Genomic DNA, 22,090 nt, shown 5'->3' with positions numbered 1-22,090 from the left:
GAATTAATAAGGCCCTGGTTAAAGTATATGGAACATTTCATCGGTTAATTATAAATAGAAATTAAAACATATTCTCAGCAGGAAGTGGGGCATAAAGCACTTTTATTCTTTGAAAATGTGTAAAAAATGGCGGAGTACGATGAATGTTTTCTGATTTATGACATGGATTCTGACGTGCCTTTCTATGGATTTGATGAAGTAGAGTTTAAAAGTAAGAGATGTGTTAATTGAAGTTAAAATGTTTTACTTTGAGCCAGAAATTTACGTTACGAGTAGAGTTAACGGTTTAAATGTGGCATCGGATTTAATGGATTCGCGTGAATTCTGGACGAGTGCTGTGTCCGTAAAATATTAAATGGAAAGCTGTAAACGTATCAAGTCGGAAAAGAAAACGGATGGTTGCATAATGGTATGCGTGAAATAATGTAATTCTACGTATTTATTTTCATAGTTATGTCATTTTGTAACCATTCACATTCGTCACTATTTGGAATTCCCGTTTCTAAAAATAGAGCATTTTGTTAACAAGGGGGGCGACTCGTGATGTCAGCAATCGTTAAGGCTACAATATACTAAATAATCGAGTCATGAAGGGCTGTACTTTCTAAACAAATCATCATATTTTCCTCGAAGGCATGTTGTACACTTTGTTCTGGTTTTATCGTTTGGAGATATTGATAGGGGAAGCATAGGTGTTCACTACTTAATCCCTGAAATAGGATAAAGTTGGAGATTAAAGTAAAAAATGGCACTGCAAAAGGTTACAATCCACTAGAAAACGGCCGAAAAAGGCGCAAAAACAGTCGATTTTGATTTGAGTCGAATTTGTTTTTGGTTTGAACATGACAAATCTTTTTTATTGCTTAAATCGATTCAGCTAAGAATGCCCGTCAAGAAAAGGTATGGTTATGGGGGTCTCTTTGTGCAAAATGTTGTATTTATTTTCGCTCAAAGTTGTCGCTTTTACATCGAAACATATAAGGAAACTATTTAGTATATTTTGACCTAAACATTTACTTCAGCAGCATCTTCCCTGTATCTTGCAACTATGCTTTCAGCGCCATCGGCGCTCTCGTTCAACACACTTTGGCTTGGGTTTCACTGACTAATATATGGTGAGTGAGCCGCTCTTTGGGAAAACCAGGCAAGATGCATGTGCCTAAAATATCGTCTCAGATTAGCCTGTGAAGTCTGCATAAGCTAATCAGGCATGACACTTTCAGCTTTCATGGAACTTCAAGATTAAAGGAAGTTTCTTCTATACAAAAATACATTCTAGGTGAATAGTGTGGTCCCTTATTAGCATGTGGGCACTGTAGATTTTTATGCCCCCCTTTGAAGAAGAGGGGGTATATTGTTTTGCACATGTCGGCAGGTCGGTCCGTTGGTCGGTCCGTCCACCCACCAGATGGTTTCCGGATGATAACTCAAGAACGCTTAGGCCTAGGATCATGAAACTTCATAGGTACATTGATCATGACTCGCAGATGACCCCTATTGATTTTCAGGTCTTTAGGTCAAAGGTCAAGGTCACAGTGACTCTAAATAGTAAAATGGTTTCCGGATGATAATTCAAGAATGCTTAGGCCTAGGGTCATGAAACTTCATAGGTACATTGATCATGACTGGCAGATGACCCCTATTGATTTTCAGGTCACTAGGTCAAGGTCACAGTGACTCGATACAGTAAAATGGTTTCCGGATGATAATTCAAGAATGCTTATGCCAAGGATCATGAAACTTCATAGGTACATTGATCATGACTGGCAGATGACCCCTATTGATTTTCATGTCATTAGGTCAAAGGTCACGGTCACAGTGCCAAAAAACGTATCCACACAATGGCTGCCACTACAACTGACAGCCCATATGGGGGGCATGCATGTTTTACAAACAGCCCTTGTCAATTTTGGTGTGGTCTTTTATTTCGAGTGGAAGCTGGAGTACCCGGAAGAAACCCCTCTTGCCCGGTACGGTGACCACCAACCAAACGTGCATGCCTCCGGGAATGTGGATTGAACTTTGGTTGCCTCAGTGAGAAGAATGCCAATAACCCTTAGAAAAAATAGAGGTTGTTCCCCAAATTTAACCCCATAATTCTCCTCAAAAAGCTATGACCAATCTTGGCTTAATTTTGTATAATAAAATGTGTAGGTACATAAAAAAAACTTCAAGGGGAATCTGGCCTAAGATATTTAAGATGTTGAATCTACAAAATAATAGCCTGGCTTTGCAAATAAACACACATTTATCAAAAGATAAACTTGAAAATGACTATTGATAAAACATTTTTAGTCCTCTTAAAACTTATGTATGCTTTATGAACTATTAATACCTCGATCTTAGCCTTCTGTGTCTGCGGAAATATGTAGGACGCAGTTCATTTCAATTGCATACATAATGGAAAGATCATGCAATAATCTTATTTATATGTGTAATACCATACTTGCATTATGATTATATAAAAAACTACATATAACCATGTGAAATGTCTAACATGATCCAACTCATAGAAAACCCAACAAAATGAATTGTTGAAAAATGTATTCAATCGGCTGCCGGTCGGGCTGACTCAGAGTCTACCTTGGGCTTAAAGCTCTGCAAAAAACGGGGCATAATCAATGTGCGTAAATTGTCGTCCCAGATTAGCATGTGCAGTCCGCATAGCCGAGTCAGGGTCGACGCTTTCCGCCAGAACAGAATTGTCGCTGAGAGGAGACTTTTGTAACGAAACATTCCATAAAAGCGGAAAGTGTCGTCCCTGATTGACCTGTGCACAAAACGCTCAATCCATAAACGGACTACACATGCTAATATGGGGCGACACTAAGAAACTAAATGACCCGCGTCGTGCAAAAACCGGATATTATGCCATATGCCACCAGCGTAGCTCCAGCCTAGCCTGCGCACCCGCTAATGACGCCATGTATTTGCATTTTGAAGTGTATTAGGTCCTTCCGCGCCCAGGGCTGCGTTATGTAAGGACCCGGAGTGTGTTCATGTGTAATACACGTACACAGCTATCAATACTGATGGCTATTATGTACAATATATCTAGTTATGGCTATTATTTATATTACATGTACTATATTCTATACATAGTGTAAATAGTATTATATTTATAAATATGTTATACGGTTTTAAAGTAAATATAATGGCTTCGATCATTATTGACAATACAAATTTAACAAATGGTTTTATTGTGTGGTTTTTATTTGGTTTGTGCTGTATTCCGCACCGAATACGCAGGCAAGGAGCGATTTACGCTTAAATATGCTTGTACCGATTACGCTTCTGATGTTGTCCCGAGGCCGAAGGCCGAAGACGGTAGTTCGCGAAGCGAACATTCTGTGTCACCAGGTGGCCATTTTAGAGGGACCGTAGGTCCCGAGAGTATAAGATTCTATAATCCGCACTATCAAAGGCAAACCAGATCGATGGATTCAATCGTTCTAGATCCGGGCCTGTGTCAATGATATCATTTTATATCACAGCAACCACCTTCATATTGGATGATGTATTTCCAGGAATGACGACGGTATCGCTTCTCGGCCTTTTGGCTAAGATGAAAGTGAAGTATCTGTTCTTATCAGCTTAATATCTGATACGTTCCCCATTGGGGGACCTCGATATCAAACTGATTTTTGGACACAGATGAGATGTCAGGGCGTTGCTCCGCTGTCGTCACGGGTTGCCCGGTATTGCAGTACCTCCGGGATCGACCCACTTAACCAAAAGCAATAATAAACCACTGAACGTTACAGGCAGCGCGCCGAGCGTTGAGTCAGGCAGGAACAGCAGGAACAGCAGGAACAGCGGTTCCCTCCGGACACGTGGTAATCCGCTTGCGGGCAGCCGATGAGACAAACACGCACCGTTGATTCGCTCGTGTGACCGACCGTTGTAGCAGGTAGGCACTCCTATCGCGTATCGCGTTCGTTCATAAGAAAATCACGTAACGAAATGTCGAGTATTGTGTGAACGTCGTTTTCTGCAGAAAATGTTTGGCAGTACAATGTGACCAAAGCAATAGAGAAATACGTTCTTCCGCGCCCGAGGCTGCGTTAGGTAAGGATCCAGAGTGTGTTCCGGCATTCTTGTGTAATACACTGTTTTAGACTGACGAAAGTTGGAGCGAAGTATTATCGCAAATTTGCTGGTTGGTTAAAACTGGAAGATAGTCAATTTCAGCGCGGTCTTGTGCAGACTTGTCCGTTATAGCGCCAATAACCGAGCTCACATACGTACGTACGCCGGAAGCTCGGATTGAACCCGCCTTGGTGATGAGCGCGTATACTAACCACTGCGCTAACCAGACAGTCACTGTAAAGTAAGGTAAATGAGTACACTGACCCTATATGCATGCATTTTAACAATCGGTGCACAACACGAATATAAATGGATATAATGAATTACCAAAAACGACTGATTATCTCTCATAGCAACTGATCACGCCTTATTATGACTGAAAACGCCGCATAATGACTGATCATGCCTCATAATAAATGACAACGCCTCATAACGACTGACCACGTACTATAGCGACTGACAGCGCCTAATAATGACTGACAACGTGTTATAGCGACTGACAACGCCTAATACTGGTTGACAACAAAGACTGACAGCGCCGAATAATGACTGACAACATTTTATAGCGACTGACAATGTCTAATAATGGCTGACCACGTATTATAGCGACTGACAATGCCTTATAATGACTGACCACGTTTGATAGCGACTGACAACGCATAATAATGGCTGACATCGTGTCATAGCAATTGACAACGCTTAATAATGGCTGAACACGTATTAAAGCGACTGACAACGCCTAATAATGGCTGACAACGTATTATAGCGATTGACAACGCCTAAAATTGGCTGACAACGCCTTATAATGGCTGACAACGTCTCACGATGAATGGCAACGCTGCATAACGACTGTCAACGCTAATAATTGCATTTTGAAATTTATGAGGTCCTTCCGCGCCCGAGGCTGCGTTATGTAAGGCCCCGGAGCGTGTCCCAGCATTCATTCGTAATTCACTGTTTAGAGTGACGAAAGTTGGAACGAATTTTAAAGCATTATCTGAAAGTTATTACTGAAAGATAGTCAATTTTGGCGCGGTCTTGTGCGGTGTGGGCAAAACCCGTGGGAAACCTCACTTGTCCGCTATGGCGACCACTTACAAAGTTAACATATGTATGTATACGTACGTACGTACGCCGGAAGCTGGGATTGGACCCGCCTTGGTGGTGAGCGCGTATAGTAACCACTGAGCTAACTAATAATGGCTGACAGCGTGTTATAGCGTCATAACGACTGTCGACGCTTCATAATTACTGACAACGCCTGATAATAACTGACCACGTCTGATAGCGACTGATCACGCCTTATAATGATTGAAAACCGCTTTATTATGACTTACCACACTTCAATTAGTAATTGGTAATAGTTGTTGATTTATTTTCAAACAAGGTTGTGTTTTTAATGGTAAGGACTATCGCTGATTGGTCCTGTAATGAATGCTATCAAACAGTTTTGCATTATCAAGACACGTATAAAATATAGTTAAGAAACATAAAGACCCGCGTCGTGCAAAAATGCGTCTGTGATTGAACCCTGATCGCCTTGGTGAGAAGCGCGTGTACCAATAACTGCGCTTAAAGGACATGCATATGCTTAGCCTTGTTTTCACAGAGCGAAGCTCGTTTTTTTTCTCTTTCAAATGAATTGTGCTGATGCAGAACTTAATTTATGATTGGCATTTCGTGACAGGTAAGATATACCGATATCAGGGTCGTGTTATGGAAATAACGTGCTTAATGCACATGCACAGTTTTAATGCACATGCAAATCTTGGACGACACTTAGCGCACGTGCATTTAGACCGGTTTTCCCATAACGCGATTCATATATTGTGCAGGTGATTCTCGAAAAGCGAAATAGGTTCGCCGAACATGGAAACCGCCATGTGTGAATCTTGGCCTAATTTTCTACAGTGCGGCCGTTAGTTATGGACGAAGTTATCAGTGTGAACTTTGAAACATTGAAACATTGTTTGATGTTAAAATCGTTGCTAATACACTGATCGATACACTTGACGAACATTTTCGGTAGAAAACCTACTTTGGGTCCAACTGCAAAAAAAGTGACCGGCCAGGCAGCCTCAAACTGTATGCGGAGCTCGGCCTTAATAGTGACCAGTCAGGCAGCCTCAATCTGTTTATACAATTTGGGGCTGCTTGGCTGGTCAATATTATATCGGATGTCATTCTTACGCAGTAATCGCTTAGTTCCCGATTCCCTACAGGGCTCTCATAATGGAACGGCCAACGTGTAAGGGATTTTTCCTGTCATGTCTTTACATCAGAGTGTGCAAGTACTAGTATCAGGTAAAAGATGAATGTCTTATTCCGAACGTTGTTATAACAAATATGTGTCGTGCAACTTTGAAGAAAATTGCCATAATGCTAGAGCCCTCGTGGTTTCGGCAGTAACATTTCGACAAAAACACAATTCTTCAATAAACGCGCCCCAAACATTATCTTTCAACGAAGCCCCCAATGACAGCACAAATGTTGCAGAACAAGCATACAGAAAAAAAACACTCAAAAGGAAAGGGGCGATCGCGAAATGGCTTTTCGTACAAAAGAGAGACCTCTTGATAAATAGGCACTACTTTTCACAATCACCCCGTGCTGAAGGATATGTGTGTGTGTGTGTGTGTGTGTGTGTGTGTGTGTGTGTGTGTGTGTGTGTGTGTGTGTGTGTGTGTGTGTGTGTGTGTGTGTGTGTGTGTGTGTGTGTGTGTGTGTGTGTGTGTGTGTGTGTGTGTGTGTGTGTGTGTGTGTGTGTGTGTGTGTGTGTGTGTGTGTGTGTGTGTGTGTGTGTGTGTGTGTGTGTGTGTGTGTGTGTGTCTGTGTGTTTTACCAAAATTTACATACTAAACGGACCATACGCGCATGCCCAGACAGTCGGCGTACGCTGCATTTTAATGGTGCAGCTAGATTTCTCATTTTACATTATATTGCATTTAACATACATTTACTTATTTTATGCACATTATGTCTCCTTTCAATTACCAATAATTAAACAGGCAACACTAACTCATGTTGGAACTACTTCCCATAATTGCTTTCCTTTTGCTTACTACTTTGCGTTCTACTTGCACATGCATTTCTAATTTCAATTTCATTCGGATCTCTGCCGGGTACCAAACAAAACACAGGCAATCCAATCCCGTGTTTTCGCCTAGAAAAGCAGCCAATGGCAGTTACTGTTACAAGAGCCTGTAGGCGTTTGCATGAAAATTGCGGACTTTCATCATTTGTGGAAAAAGATGTGATGTTTGAAGAAATTAAAGACGTGATACGGATAATCGACATTCATTTGTGCCGGTAAACGCCTTTCGCCCACCTTCTTCAATTGCTGGCATACTGTAGTTTATCGCTGAAGGTGACCCACGTGCTAGTTCTTCTTGAATGCTTTCATTAGACAATAGTTTGCCGCTGGGTCAGTTGCTGCCTGTGAGTTGAATTATGTGCAACTAACACACGTGTATACAAAACATTGCAAGTCTTTTATTTATTTAAAGCGATATTATGGGCATCTAACAGTTTATAGGTGTCTATCGCAATCGTTGCTTATTTTTGGTGTTTTCACTTCAAAAACACTTATATTTGTTAATGCAGCATCACCACACTAAAACAATATCCCGGAAAGAGAAAAATAATGCATTGGAATATCAATTATACGTTCGTTTTGACACCTGACTACAGAAATGATTCGATTTACGATGTGAATCTAAATGACGTTTTAGTGCAGATTCGTTCATACGACACAAAGACACTATTTTGTTTTACGGATCATTTCGGCTTAGAGGGCTGTCCATTCATGTAAAATATCGAATACAATATATATATTTTTTTTTGTAAACAACTGGTAGCATGATGAGTTGCAGATAAGTGGTCAGCTCAATTCAACAGTGAAAAATGCACATAATATCACTTTAACTCAAACTTGACTAAAATTAAAGCGATCAGAAATTCCTACATATATTTGAAACATCCTCTAAAAGTAAGCGTTAACAGTTTACATGAGAGACGTTTCTGAACTAAAAGCAAACAACAGATGGCAATGATTCCCAGTAAGCTGGGAACAATGACTCAGTCGTGGATATCAGGTACAGACTACAGTGTCACTATAATCAGATAGGTTGGATCCCAGTAAAGTCTAGTATATTTGCATTTGTTTGCCAACAAACTAGTGCCAAGATTTCTATGTATAAATCTTTAATGCAAACTCCTCAGGCGCATAATTAGAGCACACAACGTCTCCCACGTTTCTCACCACGGCCAATCAACTGATGAAGGCAAGCGCAAGCCACTCGTATTCTACTAGAGTCCTCACAACAAACATGTCTTTCCAATATCAGGAGCACACAGGAAAAATTTTAAACTAACTAACAACTGAGCACCTGTGTATAGTTTTCACCCCTTAACCAATAGGCACCAGCACAAACTCTTCTATTGAGAAGGAGTGCTGTATCAGAGGAAGAAAGGGTTTCCCGGATTCGCATACAGTGTGAAAGAGTACTTTCAGTATGATGGTTGCAGTTTCAGTTTATTTGCACAATCAGCAAATACATGCTGTAGGTCACACATACTAAGCAAACGTAAAAAAGACGATCATAGTGTTCGAAAAAATCATTAGCACAAACTCGTCTCGTAGTTGTTGCATTCGCTACTCTGCGGGAACCAGGCAATTCGTGACGGGAACCAGACTGGATGGTTATCTTGTGGGTGATTTCTGGTTACAATATACTAAATCTTTTTGGAGTGCAATGCTATACTCTTTAAAAACCTGAACATCATTTATAAGAAGACACAATTCTCTGTGTGGGCACTTGCCATGACTTTATTTTAGAATGTTTCTTTGTGCATGTGGTAGGGAAAACATTGATGTTTAACAGAAATTCACTCATTTGCTTGAAGGTTAAAGACTACATGAGACTTTGACAGATGGCGGGAAACCCTCATCCACTGGTACGAACCCGGTAAATTGATGGCTGTAAAACAGTGACCGCTGATTCGCATCGAGTTCTTTCTTGCAAAACGCATGACCCCCCTTTTTTATTGTCTAAATCATTGCGACTTGGAATGCTCTTTAAGAAAAGGTATGGTTATGGGGGTCTCTATGCGCAAAAGTTTGACTTTATTTTTTGTTGAAGTTATTGCTTTTACATTGAATTTGTGTAGGAAATCTTTTGGTATATTGTAACCTTCTTCCACTTGCGGCTACGGCGCGTTTTCCCGGGGTTTCTCGTGAAAAGAGAGTATTCAACAACAACAAGCATGGCGCCCATCATGAATATTTACGATTCGCAAATTAGCAGTCAGACTAGCGTTGTATCAATGTATGACGCACACCAACTTGTAAAATTAACATTTCAGGGCATACTTCTGCACGGAATACTTGGTACGGTAACACAAAAATGTGAAAATTTCAAAAATCTGAGCCCAGGAAATTAGGATTTTCCAACTTCTTTTTTTTTTCAAATTCAAAAGGTGACGAAAGCCCAGTAATTTCTCTCATCCGCCGGCCTGATCAAGTGTGAGTGAGACAATCACCGTTTCTACGTCGAGCCCATCGCCTTCGACATGCAGCTAGTCCAGAGATACTGCATCGACGTTAAGGCTAACTCCTCGGTCACTGCGGTACACAGGGTAATGGGTGGCCCAGGGTAATACACTTTTAAAGATTTTATGCAAACAGAATGGATCAAGCCAAATAGAAAGCAATTAATTTACGTAAGCTGTATACTTCGCTAAATTAACAAGTATAGATCTCATGAATCCTATGGGTAATTTCTTGCTTAACAAGTCTTGACTGGTAGTCACAAAGTAGCAATAACCACGCACCTGCTATGCAAATTATTGCGCAATCGGTGTTCAGGCAAAAAGTTGACCGAAAAATGTGGGGTGTTTTTAACGCTTCACTACGAGCATGAAAGAAGTAATCCAAATGAAAAATTTGCATATGTGGGAGGAGATATGTCCAAATAAGCAGTATCTGACCTTGCCATGACCGGAAAATAAAAAATCATTGCTCAAAAGTGAAAGTAAAAAATTCGAAGGCCAATATTTTGCAGAAAGAAGGCAGATTCACTTGAAATTTAGCTTTTAATAAATCAATTATTGTGTTTTTAAATAAATCCTAACCATTTGAATCAGGTATATGCGCGTGAAATAATATATATTTATTTATTTCCAACACCACTATACCTGTGCGAAGGGAGGTAATTAGGTCAGTAGAGTTACTTTCCTTTTCCCGCGGAATTATTACGTCGTTGTTACGGAGAATTCGGAGGCGAACTTTTAAGCAGTTGTACAGTTATCGGTACGATAAAAACAGTTTTTGCTTGGCAGGAGGATAAATCATCACATCTGGTATCGATGCAGGTATGCATTCACTTAATTCACCTTAATTATTTTGTTAAATATGTCAAAGAAAATCTGTTCCAGATCGTACCCGCGCCATGTCGTACCGGATTTGTGACAAATGTAAAATGTAACTTCTGTGATTGATCATAATCATTAACTTGAAAGCTTAGTTACGTTATTAGATTGAAGTTGATTATACATTTAGGGAGCATTATAATTAACACACCATCTCATTATTAGTTTTGTTAACGTGTTAAAACTGCTATAAATAATTTCAGTTCTTATTTCATTTGCATGATTTATAATATATACAAAAAGTAAATGGATATTTTAATAGACAATATTAATATAATGGTTAGGGTCTAGAATTAACCTTTGTGAAATTGAGAATTGCAAATTGCAATGCTAAGACTCGGTCATTTTTATTATGTGTTGCAGGTTTTGTGCATATTGAAATTTTATTTTATTAATTTTTTATTTCATAGAGAACATGACTGACATAGATCTCTTTGACAGTGATTCTGATACTGATGGGAGTTCACAATTACATGCGCACAGTTACATAGTGGTAAGTAACATTTTAAGCAGTTGAAGACATTGCTGGATAACAATTATATCCTGAATTTAAACTTAAATATTCAATCCTTTGCATGCAGGGAAATTTGTTGTCAGCTAAAATGTCGTCTGCTGAATTTCTAAAATAAGCATTTTCTTCAATGTTTTTCAAAGAATACTATCAGAATAGCAAACAGTTTGGATCCTGATGAGACGCCACGTTCTGTGGCGTCTCATCTGGATCCAAACTGTTTTCAAAGGCCTTCAAAATTCAGTTCTAGCACTCAAAGGGTTAATAATAGTCAATATACACATGCCCCTACTGTAAGAAATAATATTGTGGGAATAGCGTGTTGAAGACATTGCTTGATAACAATTATATCCTGAATTTAAACTTAATTCTTTAATAATAGTGAATATACACATGCCCCTACTGTAAGAAATAATATTATTGTGGATTATTCTGGGAAATGTAATTTGTAAATATGATGACAAAAATATGTTTATGTCTGTTCGTTTGGATAGATATCGGACTCTGACGAGACCCAACCACCTTCACCAGTTGTTCAATATCCTTTTTTACAATCGGTATGTGTGACTGCATATTATTATTAATTACTATTAAAATAAAATTGGAACTTACTTGATTTGGCAAAGGAATTCCAGTTATTTTATCATATGGCGCTACATAAAAAAGATTACTTAAAAGGATGAAATATTATATGTCCTTACATTTTTCTGTCTTACATTTTTATACGCATATATATAGAATTTAGAAATACTGATTAGTTAGATATGGACTTTCATTTACTTGTATATTTTTTCATTTGAGTCAGTTTGATAGAACAAGAACTTATGTTTTGGAAAAGATTTTGATAACGCTTGACAAAGTTGGGATGTAACCTGAAATCATCAGATCCATAGCCACTTTCACCATACAATTTTGCATATTTTTACAAAACAAAATGTTTGACTTTGTTGTTTTTGCAATTTTAATAAATATCGGTTTCTGACAAGGTCCAGTCAACTTCTGAGCTCCAAGAATCACCAGTACGGGTGCCTGAACTTGACAGCAGAATACTTCCAGTGGCTTCTTCTTTTCCCGAGCCCATACAACATTCAGAAACGGTAAGACCATCAACCAGTGAATTAGATTTAAACACAGAATTCCAGTTCAACATCAGCAAGATAGAAACTCAGGATAATTGGGCATTGGAAACATATCAGTTGAGTTTGAACTCTTTGAGTGAACAAAGTGAACCAGTTAAAAAGAAACAAAAATCAGTTCAATTAGAGAAAGGAAGTCAGACATCCCTTTCAGGGGAGTTGATATGTACAACTGGCAACATTTACCACGGCCCGAGTTGTGAAAAGTCTTCAGGCTCAATCGCTACCCAAACTGCAGTTACTGGCCATGTAAAATATTGCAGTAATTCTTGTTAAACAGTAATTCTTATTAAACAGTTTGTTTTGTTGAACAGTTATTTTTGTAATAAATCACAATGAGCTCCTTCCTTGAAAAAAACAAAATTTCTAAGGAATCACTTCATAACAAGTCAAACCTGCCTGTTGTTGTGGAGTTCCAAAATGGACTGGTATTTGAATTGTATAACTTTGTGAATGAACATAAATTAACTTTTAAAGATTATTTCTATGACTGGATTGCTTCACTCAGTAATACCAGTATTAGTCATATAAGTAAAAGTGGACTGTTTGCTAAAGTACATAGAATGTTAAAGCAATTGAAAACCAAGCGAGGGGAAGCAAAAAGTAAGTACCTAAATGAAACGTTTGTAATTCCATTTGAAACTGCATCCAGTTCTGACATAGGCACAAGTTTTACTACAGAACCTAGTTGTGAAGCCCCATTAGAAAAGTTGAAAATTAAGGTTGAAGAAAAACAATCGACTGTGACTGAATTGCGTGAAAAAACAAAGCAGTTTAAACGAAAACTGGAACGCTTGACTAAACAAAGTAATAACAAAAAGATTAAACTGGATGTATTACAGAGTGAGAATTCAGAACTAAAAAAACAACTCGCTTTCTTACAAAAGGACTCTACACATGCAAATTATAAATTAGGACGAGAATTAGTAAAAAATGCAAAGTGCAAACAATCAATGCTTGAATTGAAAAGGACAGAATTGCAGTTAAAAAACCAGAACACAAAATTATTGTCAGAAAATGCTTCTTTAAGAGACACAGTGTGCAAAAATGAAGAACTCGTTGCTAGTGCTGAAATGAAATCAAAGGACCTTATTGAGGCAAATATATCAAATCAATATTTACAATCACTTTTAGATGATACTCCTGATATGCAACTGTTTGATGACTCGAGCAATAAGTACACAAATGAAACAGTCACATGTGTTATGAACCTCACTGATATGAAAGTTCCCGTGGAAAGGGTAGGAACGGTCATAAAAGAGGTAGCGAAATTATGCGGTAAAAATGTTGACAGAGTTCCATCTGCTTCAACTGTTAACAGAATTGTAGACACTAAATTGGTAATTGCACAACAACAACTTGGTAAGGTACTTGAAAACAAAGCCAAAACAACTTTGTACACAGACGAAACAAGGAAATTTGGAAAGTGCATGCAAACCTATGTTGTGACAGATGAGGACAAGAACTCTTACATATTAGGTTTACGCGAAATGATAAACAAAAGTGGCCAGAGTACTTTAGACACTTTTAAAGAAATTTTGACCGATATATCTTCATATTGTCATGATTCAGTCAATTCAAAAAATATTGGTTATATGATTCTTGCGAATATCCGTGATGCCATGAGTGACAGAGCAGCGACTCAAAAGAACTTTAACAATCTCCTTGAACAGTTTAGAAACGAAATTTTACCAGAAGTGATTGATAACTGGGAAAACATGAGTGAATGTGAAAGAAAACTTTGTAGTAAAATAAATAACTTTTACTGTGGACTTCACTTACTAATAGGGTTTGCAGACATGTGTGAAACCACATTGAAAAAATTTGAACAAAATTATTGTAAGGGAAAAGATATTGGCTCAGGTGTAAAACCAGAACTTAAACGATTTCATAAAAGTGAGAGTGGCACATTGCGCCTGTTGAGAACATCTTCCAAATGTTTTGCTCCAGGACAAGATGAAAAAAATGGAGTTAGCATGCAGTGGATTACATACCTCACTACAAAGAATGAAAAAAACCACATCGTTCGATTCAAACACAACAGGTTTAATCTTGTATTTAGCTTGGCCTTAGCAGTGTATTTTCACAAACAAGCCATATCAGAGTTTCTGGACAATATACATGGACAAAGTAATACACTTTTGAAAGCTGTCTCACTAGATATCAAGGAGCCACTGTTGTTGGCGGGACTTAAAGCATTTGCTTTAATTTCAAAGCTTATAACTGGACCTTTGTGGACTGTTCTTGAAGCCCCTGGACACATTCTTGAAATGAATATATACTATAAACAAGTGATAGACTTTCTCTTGAAAGGGGCTCAAGATATTGATTTAATCGGCCAGTTTATTCGAGGGGAAGCTAGTCCATTTAACACAGCCATTGGAGATGATGTGGAATCAAGAGTTCTATTTGAAGACAAGCCAGAGTTGGACGAAATCCTTCATCCAATGTTGCAGTCACTGTTTCTGTCCATGTCTGAACTTTTGAACCGCATGGTTGCTGATCACCTACCTGGAGGAATCTTTCATGACCCAAGTGAACAGCTCATTTCAGATACCAAGTCTGCTATGAAACACAATAAACTCCCAGAGTTTGTGTTTGGCCAGCTGGACCAACTACTCAGGTACCGACCAAATGCGACATTACTAACAAATGAATCGTACTTGTTATATTCTCATAACAAAACTAGGGAGTGGCTTAATGGGCTTGAGAATGAGGAAAGAGAAAGGCTGATAAACGGTGCAAGATCAGAGAGTAAAGAAATACGAAAACGTTTTCAATTAAGATTGAAGGTCATTGAAGAAAAGAGACTTGAAATCCAGAATGAAAGAAGAAGAAAACTGGAGGAAACTGAAAAGAGACGTCTTCAGGAGTTGGAGAAATATACAAACGCGGTTTGTTTTTATGGTCTGTGGCAGAGTGAGGCGCAAATAGAAGAAGCTCTGCAGAGATGTCAGACAGATAATGAAAGACGAGAAGCGCTTAAGTCCCAGTTACGATTCAGGAAAGGTGTTCTGAAACAGAAACATCAAGATTCTAAAGTTTTCAACTTTACCCAAAAATCACCTAATGGCAAGTACACTCCGTTATCTGTTGATGAACTAAAACAAAATGTGATGACGCTTATAAAAGATTGTTTGATTGAGACAACTCAGGAGAAACAGAAAGAAGGTGTTCCCTTGCTGGTCGGAAAACGAATCAAACATAAGTTCAGTGATGGAAACGAATATAAAGGTTTAGTAATATCTGTTGTCCCAGGATTCGGAGATTGGTACAACGTCAAGTATGAGCAGGATGAAGCAATTTATGCATATAACTTAGCTGAAGATTATAGAAACAGAGATTTGCAGCTTTTGATTGGCCAATAAGAACTTGGGATATATGAATGATTGTTAAATGTTTTTTTCTAAAGATTTAATTTCAGTTTTTTGCAAATTCTTTGCCTGGGGTTGCTGTACATATGCCATTATTTTCATGTAAGAACTTGCGACGCACCAGTTGACCCCCTGACCAGTTCTTTTTCACCTCTGTTCAAATGTTGAAAAGTTGTCTTGATGTTTCAGGCATGCTGTTCAAAGTTCTATTTAGTAGCTTTTAGTTTAGTTTATTTTATGATGAAAATTACATTATTTAAAGTGATCAAAATTACCAGAAGTACAAAAGATATTAAGAAGGTTTTATATATCAGTTTATCTTCCAAGACTTTAGAGTTACTCTCCCTTTCTTTTATTGATATAAAAATCAAAGATTTACTTTGTGCATTGGCTAATTTTGATCTCTGCATGATTTTTTTTAGCAAACTTTGAAAAAAAGAAACATTGAATCAGTTAGAGCTTGTAGAAAACATGTTCAGTTAAATGTTCTGTCCTTTCAGTTTGTCAGTTTCACATAATTTTTATTTGCATGCAGTGCACTATTTTATTTCAGCATCTTTGGATCTAAGTTCCTGTAATGAAGAAAACAAGCTCCTAATTAATATATCTACAATTATTTAATAAATCCAGGAAGTTGTTTAAAGATATTGAGCTGTTACATACATTCGCATATTTTGAGTTCGAAACTTCTTACAGTTATTATTATATGTTTTTTTATTATTTTATTATATGTTCTTCTTTTTCTTTTTTATAGGTGTGTGTTAAACAATTCTAACAAATAGTGTTTTATCATTATTTGTTTTTGTTTCATCTTATCAAAGAAATGATATATAATATTTAATATAGCAATGCATTGTCTTTCTTTCAGAATTCCTGGTGCTGCCATTCCAAATCAACCAACATAGCATAATTCTGGATAAGAATACAGATTACTGGCTGCAAATTCAACCGTAAGTGGTTTTCCTGTTTAATTTAACTGCTAGTTCATAAATAAAATTTTGTTTAAGAGAGAAATAATATTACTTTGAAAATTTTCTTAAATACCAGGTTGTATCACATTTGTATTGGGTGGGTGGGGCAGTTGTACATGTTTTGGAGTTTTTTTTTTAAATACTAACCAAATAAGTTTTTTTTGTAAACATTGATTCTTCTTTTGTTGTACATGATTTCAAATGTGATATTGAATCACATGCAAATCTGCAATTTAGAAAAATCAACTTTTTATTGTCTATTTCAGGAATTTTGGGGTCCTGCGTTGGTGGGGGGTGACATTTTCTGACCAGCATTCTGCCAGAACATCAGATTGCAAGGACATCTCACAAAGCTGAAATGTATCAGTAATGAATTATTAAAAGTTTGGCTAAAAAATGTGTTCTTAAATCATTATTTTAAACTAATTATACACCCAGGTTGACTTTTTTGAAAAAACTGAAAAATGACCCTTTTTTCTCAAGGGATTTTTCAATGTTTCCGCCATCACTAACAATACTTTAATCAATGTAAGATAGACAAACCATACATATTTGGAAATGGTTTACTTATATCTATCAGAAAATGTATAATTTAACTGGGTTTATGTCAATTTTCAAAATCAGTGGTTATTGCTACACAAAGCTATTGTTCCATGTAAGTGTTATCATTTAGATGTTGGTTCTGAAGATGCTGTGAAACCAAAATTATTTTGTCTTACACTTATTTTTATGCCCCCGGTAGGGTGGCATATAGCATTTGAACTGTCCGTCCATCCGTCCGAAAACTTTAGCATTGGCCATAACTGTTGCAATATTGAAGATAGCAACTTGATATTTGGCATGCATGTGTATCTCGTAAAGCTGCACATTTTGAGTGGTGAAAGGTCAAGGTCATCCTTCAAGGTCAAAGGTCAAAAAACAAAATCCAAGGGAAGTAACAAGCTTTAAAGGGCGATAATGTCTATTTTATATCATTTGGCAGGTACAGATCAATTTCACAAGGGAAGTTATATTTTTTTAAAGGATAAAATAAAAAACAAATTTTAAGGTCAAGGTCATCCTAAAAGGTCAAAAGTAAAAAAAATACAATCCAAGGGAAGTAATAAAGGGAGATCATTTCTAAACCTGCCAAATGATATATTGAAATTTTATTTCAAAGCGGCGCAATAGGAGGTATTGTGTTTCTGACGAAAACATCTCTTGTTGTATATATTTTAATGGGCCTGCTCAACCACAAAATTAATTCTTTATTGAACATTTATGTCCAAGTTATACAAAATATTATTTAAAACAACAACAGCCAAGAATTTAACATCTAGCAAAATTGCCAGATTTTACAAATCCACAAGATTTAATGTCAACTAAATTCAGTAATCCACTGTTATTTGAATTGTTGCGGCTGAAATATCTTTTTAACCAGGTTTTCCGAAGGAAAAAACTGGTTATTAGATTGGCGAATGCGGGCGGGCTGGCTGGCTGGCTGGCGGGCGGAACAAGCTTGTCCGGGCCATAACTATGTCGTTCATTGTCAGATTTTAAAATCATTTGGCACATTTGTTCACCATCATTGGACGGTGTGTCGCGCGAAATAATTACGTCGATATCTCCAAGGTCAAGGTCACACTTTGAGTTCAAAGGTCAAAAATGGCCATAAATGAGCTTGTCCGAGCCATAACTATGTCGTTCATTGTCAGATTTTAAAATCATTTGGCACATTTGTTCACCATCATTGGACGGTGTGTCGCGCGAAATAATTACGTCTATATCTCCAAGGTCAAGGTCACACTTTGAGTTCAAAGGTCAAAAATGGCCATAAATGAGCTTGTCCTGGCCATAACTATGTCATTCATTGTGAGATTTTAAAATCATTTGGCACATTTGTTCACCATCATTGGACGGTGTGTCGCACAAAGAATCACGTCAATATCTCCAATGTCAAGGTCGCCACGACTAAAAATAGATTTTTTTAAAAAACAAACTTACAAAGGGGGTTAATTTTGTTTCTTCATTTCAAAAGTTCAGTTTGAGTTTTCTCCCTTTATCAGATTTTTTTTTCACAATGAAAACCTGGTTTTGTGACAATTTTGTCCCTTGTTATCTATGGTAGTGTCTATGGAATAAACATTCAATTTTGTTTTATATTAGTATGAAGAAAAGAAATGATGCGCTCAGTGTGGTAAACTAAAATAGTCAATATTTGTGTATATTTTAGATGTATGTCTAATCATGAATTATCCAATATTAACATTAATATCAGGGATTGAAAGCTGACATGTTTGAAAAAGACGGTTTAAACAAATTACTTGAAAGTATTTCAAAAAGAAAAACTTTAATTTATTACAGATGGAAGTATAAACATGAACAGACGTGCCTCAGATGGTGGGGCGAACATTCACAGCTATCTAAGACAGATGACGGCTGGAAACAGCCAAACTGGAAGCGTGGAAACATTACCGGTAAGGGGTATAGCAGTAATGTCGTTCCTGAATTCTATGTACAAGATCTTGAATCTTGCTTTGCCTTGAGGTCTTTTCATTTTGGTGTTTTAAATGACATATTTGATAGAACAATTGTGCTTAAATTCGGATCAGTTTTTAAAGCTGCACAATAAATTTTCTAAAAGCATTTATAAATCTGAGGATTGAAGAATCGATTGCAGGCACAGTAATATGACTTGTGTGGGGCTTGGTCATAAAGTAATGTGTCTGTATTTTCTTCCCCTTCCTTTTAATTCAGGAAAAAACAATTGTGAGTTGCTTACAAAAAGATGTGCACTTATAACTTGCCAGTTACTTACAAGGATGAGCCATTTGTAGTTTGATATTACAGAAATAAATGTGAAAACTGCAAAAAAACATTAACAATCTACTTATTAAGAAGATTGATTTGGGTGTTAAATATATGATGCTAATATATGAAATCATTTGCGAGTTTTAATTTATATACAGTCAAAATATGAGACTATTAAACCATGGTTTGTTTACTTATTGTTCCACGTCTTGCATAAATTAATGCAGGCATCTTTATGTCTGCAGATGTCACTTTCCGCCATGGGGTTGCCGTTGACGATGGAGGAAAAGGAAGATAACTCTTCTGACCAGGAGCCTGACCAGGAGGCTGTTCAACGGTGGGTAGCTAGACTAACATGATACACTGTAAATCGGCTGTAGAACGGTGGGTAGTTAGACAAACATTGGTCACTGGCTATCAAAACTAGTGGCAGCTTGCTGCTTTATGTAGACTAAGAAGAAAGTCTTGAAGGGCTGTTTAAGATGCTCCTAGGTAGAGAAAGCCCTTTTTTATAGATATTGTTTAAGGACCCAAACGCCAAAGAGGACCTTGAGCTTTTTGAATTGGAGTGGCTTTTTCAGTTTGTGCAGCGTTGATCTGTCTGTTTGTGGAGTTAAACCCAGGTACATATTTTGTTTGGGGATTTGTCTTGTAAGGATTTCTGTGGCCATTCTTACTCCTCATTGATTCCAATAGGGCTTGAGTCTGTAGTAATGGTAAATAGCTGGTATGCCATTACCAACTATGGAAATGTTGTGATCAACTTTATGCCATCAAAATTGCTACAAGCAAGTGCAATCAGGGTCACTGTTTCCCTGCAGGTACCTGGCCAGTAGAGGGCGGGGCAAGCGTCACACCCTGGCAGTCTCCAACCCAATCAACGAGGTGCAGGAGGAGCTGAGGATGTCCCAGCAGCCCATACGCCCAGCCAGACGCTCATCAGAACGGGGGCTCTGTAAGCAACTGGAGTGTTGTTTTCTTCATGTGAACCTTGTTTTGGGAAAATTGGGCTTAATGCATTTGCATAAAGTGTGGTCCCAGATTGGCCTGCACAGTCAGCACAGGCTTGTCAGGGAGGACTCTTTCAGTCTAAACAGGACCTTTGTTATGAAGAGGCTTCCTAACTGCGGAAAGTGTTGTCCCTGATTAGTCTGTCAGGACAGCACAGGCTAATCTGGGATGACACTTTACGCACATGCCTTAAGCCCAGTTTTGCCCAGACAAGGCTCATGTTCTGTTTTAGTCATCAGTGTTGTTGTATCTTTGAGAACTGTTTCAGCCAGTCGTCTGTCTGTCCATTAACATAAATATGTCTGGAAAAGTGCTCTAAGGCTTCTCATTGTACTTGGATCATTCAAACTTGCTTGGATCATTCAAACTTGCTTGGATCATTCAAACTTGCTTGGATCATTCAAACTTGCTTGGATCATTCAAACTTGCTTGGATCATTTAAACTTGCTTAAATCATAAAAATTTGCTTGGATTGTTCCTTATGATATGAAGTTAGGCATGATTAAACACAGATTTTGTCCCCCTGTTTGAACTTAGAATTTCTTTATCAATATTGTTTCCACGAATTCTTAAATCACAATGCTCCAAAGTTTAATATTTGGTAGGTCACTTATTTTTGTTCGCAAGTTGTCCACAAATACCTTTGAGGTCAAAATTGGTGACACCCTGAGGTCCTATTTTTGCATTAAGTGTCGCCCAGATCAGCCAGTGCAGTCTGCACAGGCTAATCATGGACGACATGTTAGTCTTAAATGACATTATCGTTGACAGAAAGTCTTTTTTGAGCAAAAATACAGTTTAGGAGGAAAGTGTCGTCCCTGATTAGCCTGTCTGGACTGCACAGGCTATTTAACCCCCTTTTCACAGAGAGAGGCTTATAATAAATATTTCATCCCATGTCTGTCCCCTCGGCAGCCCCCTACTCATACAAGGAAGGCGACATGCTGCATCCGCCCAGTGAGCGGTTCTCCCCAGTGAGACGGGCCAGTGACGGCCTATCAGGGGTTAACAAACACCAATTGTCCAACCTGGAGAGGCTCTACAACCAGACCCTTGTGAGCCAGGGGGCACGGCACAGCAGCCAGAACAGCCTAAAACAGCTGCAGCACGAGTGCCATGAGCTACAGGTATGTGCACAGTATGGGGGCAGGGGTTGGCCCTGGTCTGCAGTATGGGGGTAGGGGGGAGGGATTGACCTTTGTAGCCATGAGCAACTGGGATATCTACGGAATGCGGGAAGGATTGGCCTTCTTAAGAATGCAATCTGACCTCTCACAAACTCGTTTTTACTTTTTGAGACGTGGGTTGCTATTGTTACAAATGTAAGTTATCTTGTATAAATCAGAAACGTGGTAGATGACATGAAAATTGGAGTACTCTGTCCTCCGACATTTGTGGTTATAATGGCTGATATAAGACTTTGGATATAAATGATTCGTGCTCTCTGAAAAGGGATTTTAATGCATGTGCGTAAAGTGTCGTCCCAGATTAGCCTGTGCAGTCGGCACAGGCTGATCAGGGACAATACTTTCCGCCTAAACTGTATTTTTGCTAAGAAGAGACTTTCTTGAAACAAAAAATATCATTAAAGCGGAAAGTGTCATCCGTGAGCAATCTGGACGAAACTTTACACACATTCATTAAAACCCCTTTTCACAGACCACTGCCCAAATGTATGAACATTTGATTTTGTGATTAAACGGGTCCAAAAAACTAGCAAAATCCATACAAATAAAAGTCTGACAGATGCTATGTTTCAGGAGTATAACGTAATGAATG

General features: G+C 38.1%; 2 protein-coding genes and 1 non-coding gene across 7 annotated transcripts in view; all 3 read left to right on the top strand.

The window, feature by feature from the left end:
* The window catches only part of LOC127859996 (serine/threonine-protein kinase SIK3-like), a 115,481-nt gene that overhangs the window by 80,184 nt on the left and 13,207 nt on the right, over nt 1-22,090 (top strand). The gene's annotated exons all lie outside the window — the stretch shown is intronic.
* On the top strand, nt 3,541-3,732 carry LOC127861320 (U2 spliceosomal RNA). The gene has a single exon (XR_008040173.1). It is a non-coding gene; the product is annotated as a U2 spliceosomal RNA (small nuclear RNA).
* The window catches only part of LOC127860000 (serine/threonine-protein kinase SIK3-like), a 28,018-nt gene continuing 13,207 nt past the window's right edge, over nt 7,280-22,090 (top strand). Inside the window, exons 1-6 of one of the 5 annotated variants that reach the window (XM_052397685.1) lie at nt 7,280-7,398; nt 9,568-9,743; nt 18,854-18,966; nt 19,546-19,637; nt 20,122-20,255; nt 21,227-21,438. In XM_052397685.1, the coding sequence (XP_052253645.1) occupies nt 18,868-18,966; nt 19,546-19,637; nt 20,122-20,255; nt 21,227-21,438 (537 nt within the window). In that variant the 5' untranslated portion in view covers nt 7,280-7,398; nt 9,568-9,743; nt 18,854-18,867. Of the gene's footprint in view, nt 7,399-9,340; nt 9,744-18,853; nt 18,967-19,545; nt 19,638-20,121; nt 20,256-21,226; nt 21,439-22,090 lie in introns of those variants that run through there. The other 4 variants (XM_052397683.1, XM_052397686.1, XM_052397684.1 and 1 more) reach the window with 4 other exon arrangements.

The sequence above is a fragment of the Dreissena polymorpha genome, chromosome 15 (assembly GCF_020536995.1).
Source record: "Dreissena polymorpha isolate Duluth1 chromosome 15, UMN_Dpol_1.0, whole genome shotgun sequence".
Taxonomy (NCBI): Eukaryota; Metazoa; Mollusca; class Bivalvia; order Myida; family Dreissenidae; genus Dreissena; species Dreissena polymorpha.
Note: the sequence above shows the minus strand (reverse complement) of the source record. Positions and strands in the feature narration are given on the sequence as shown.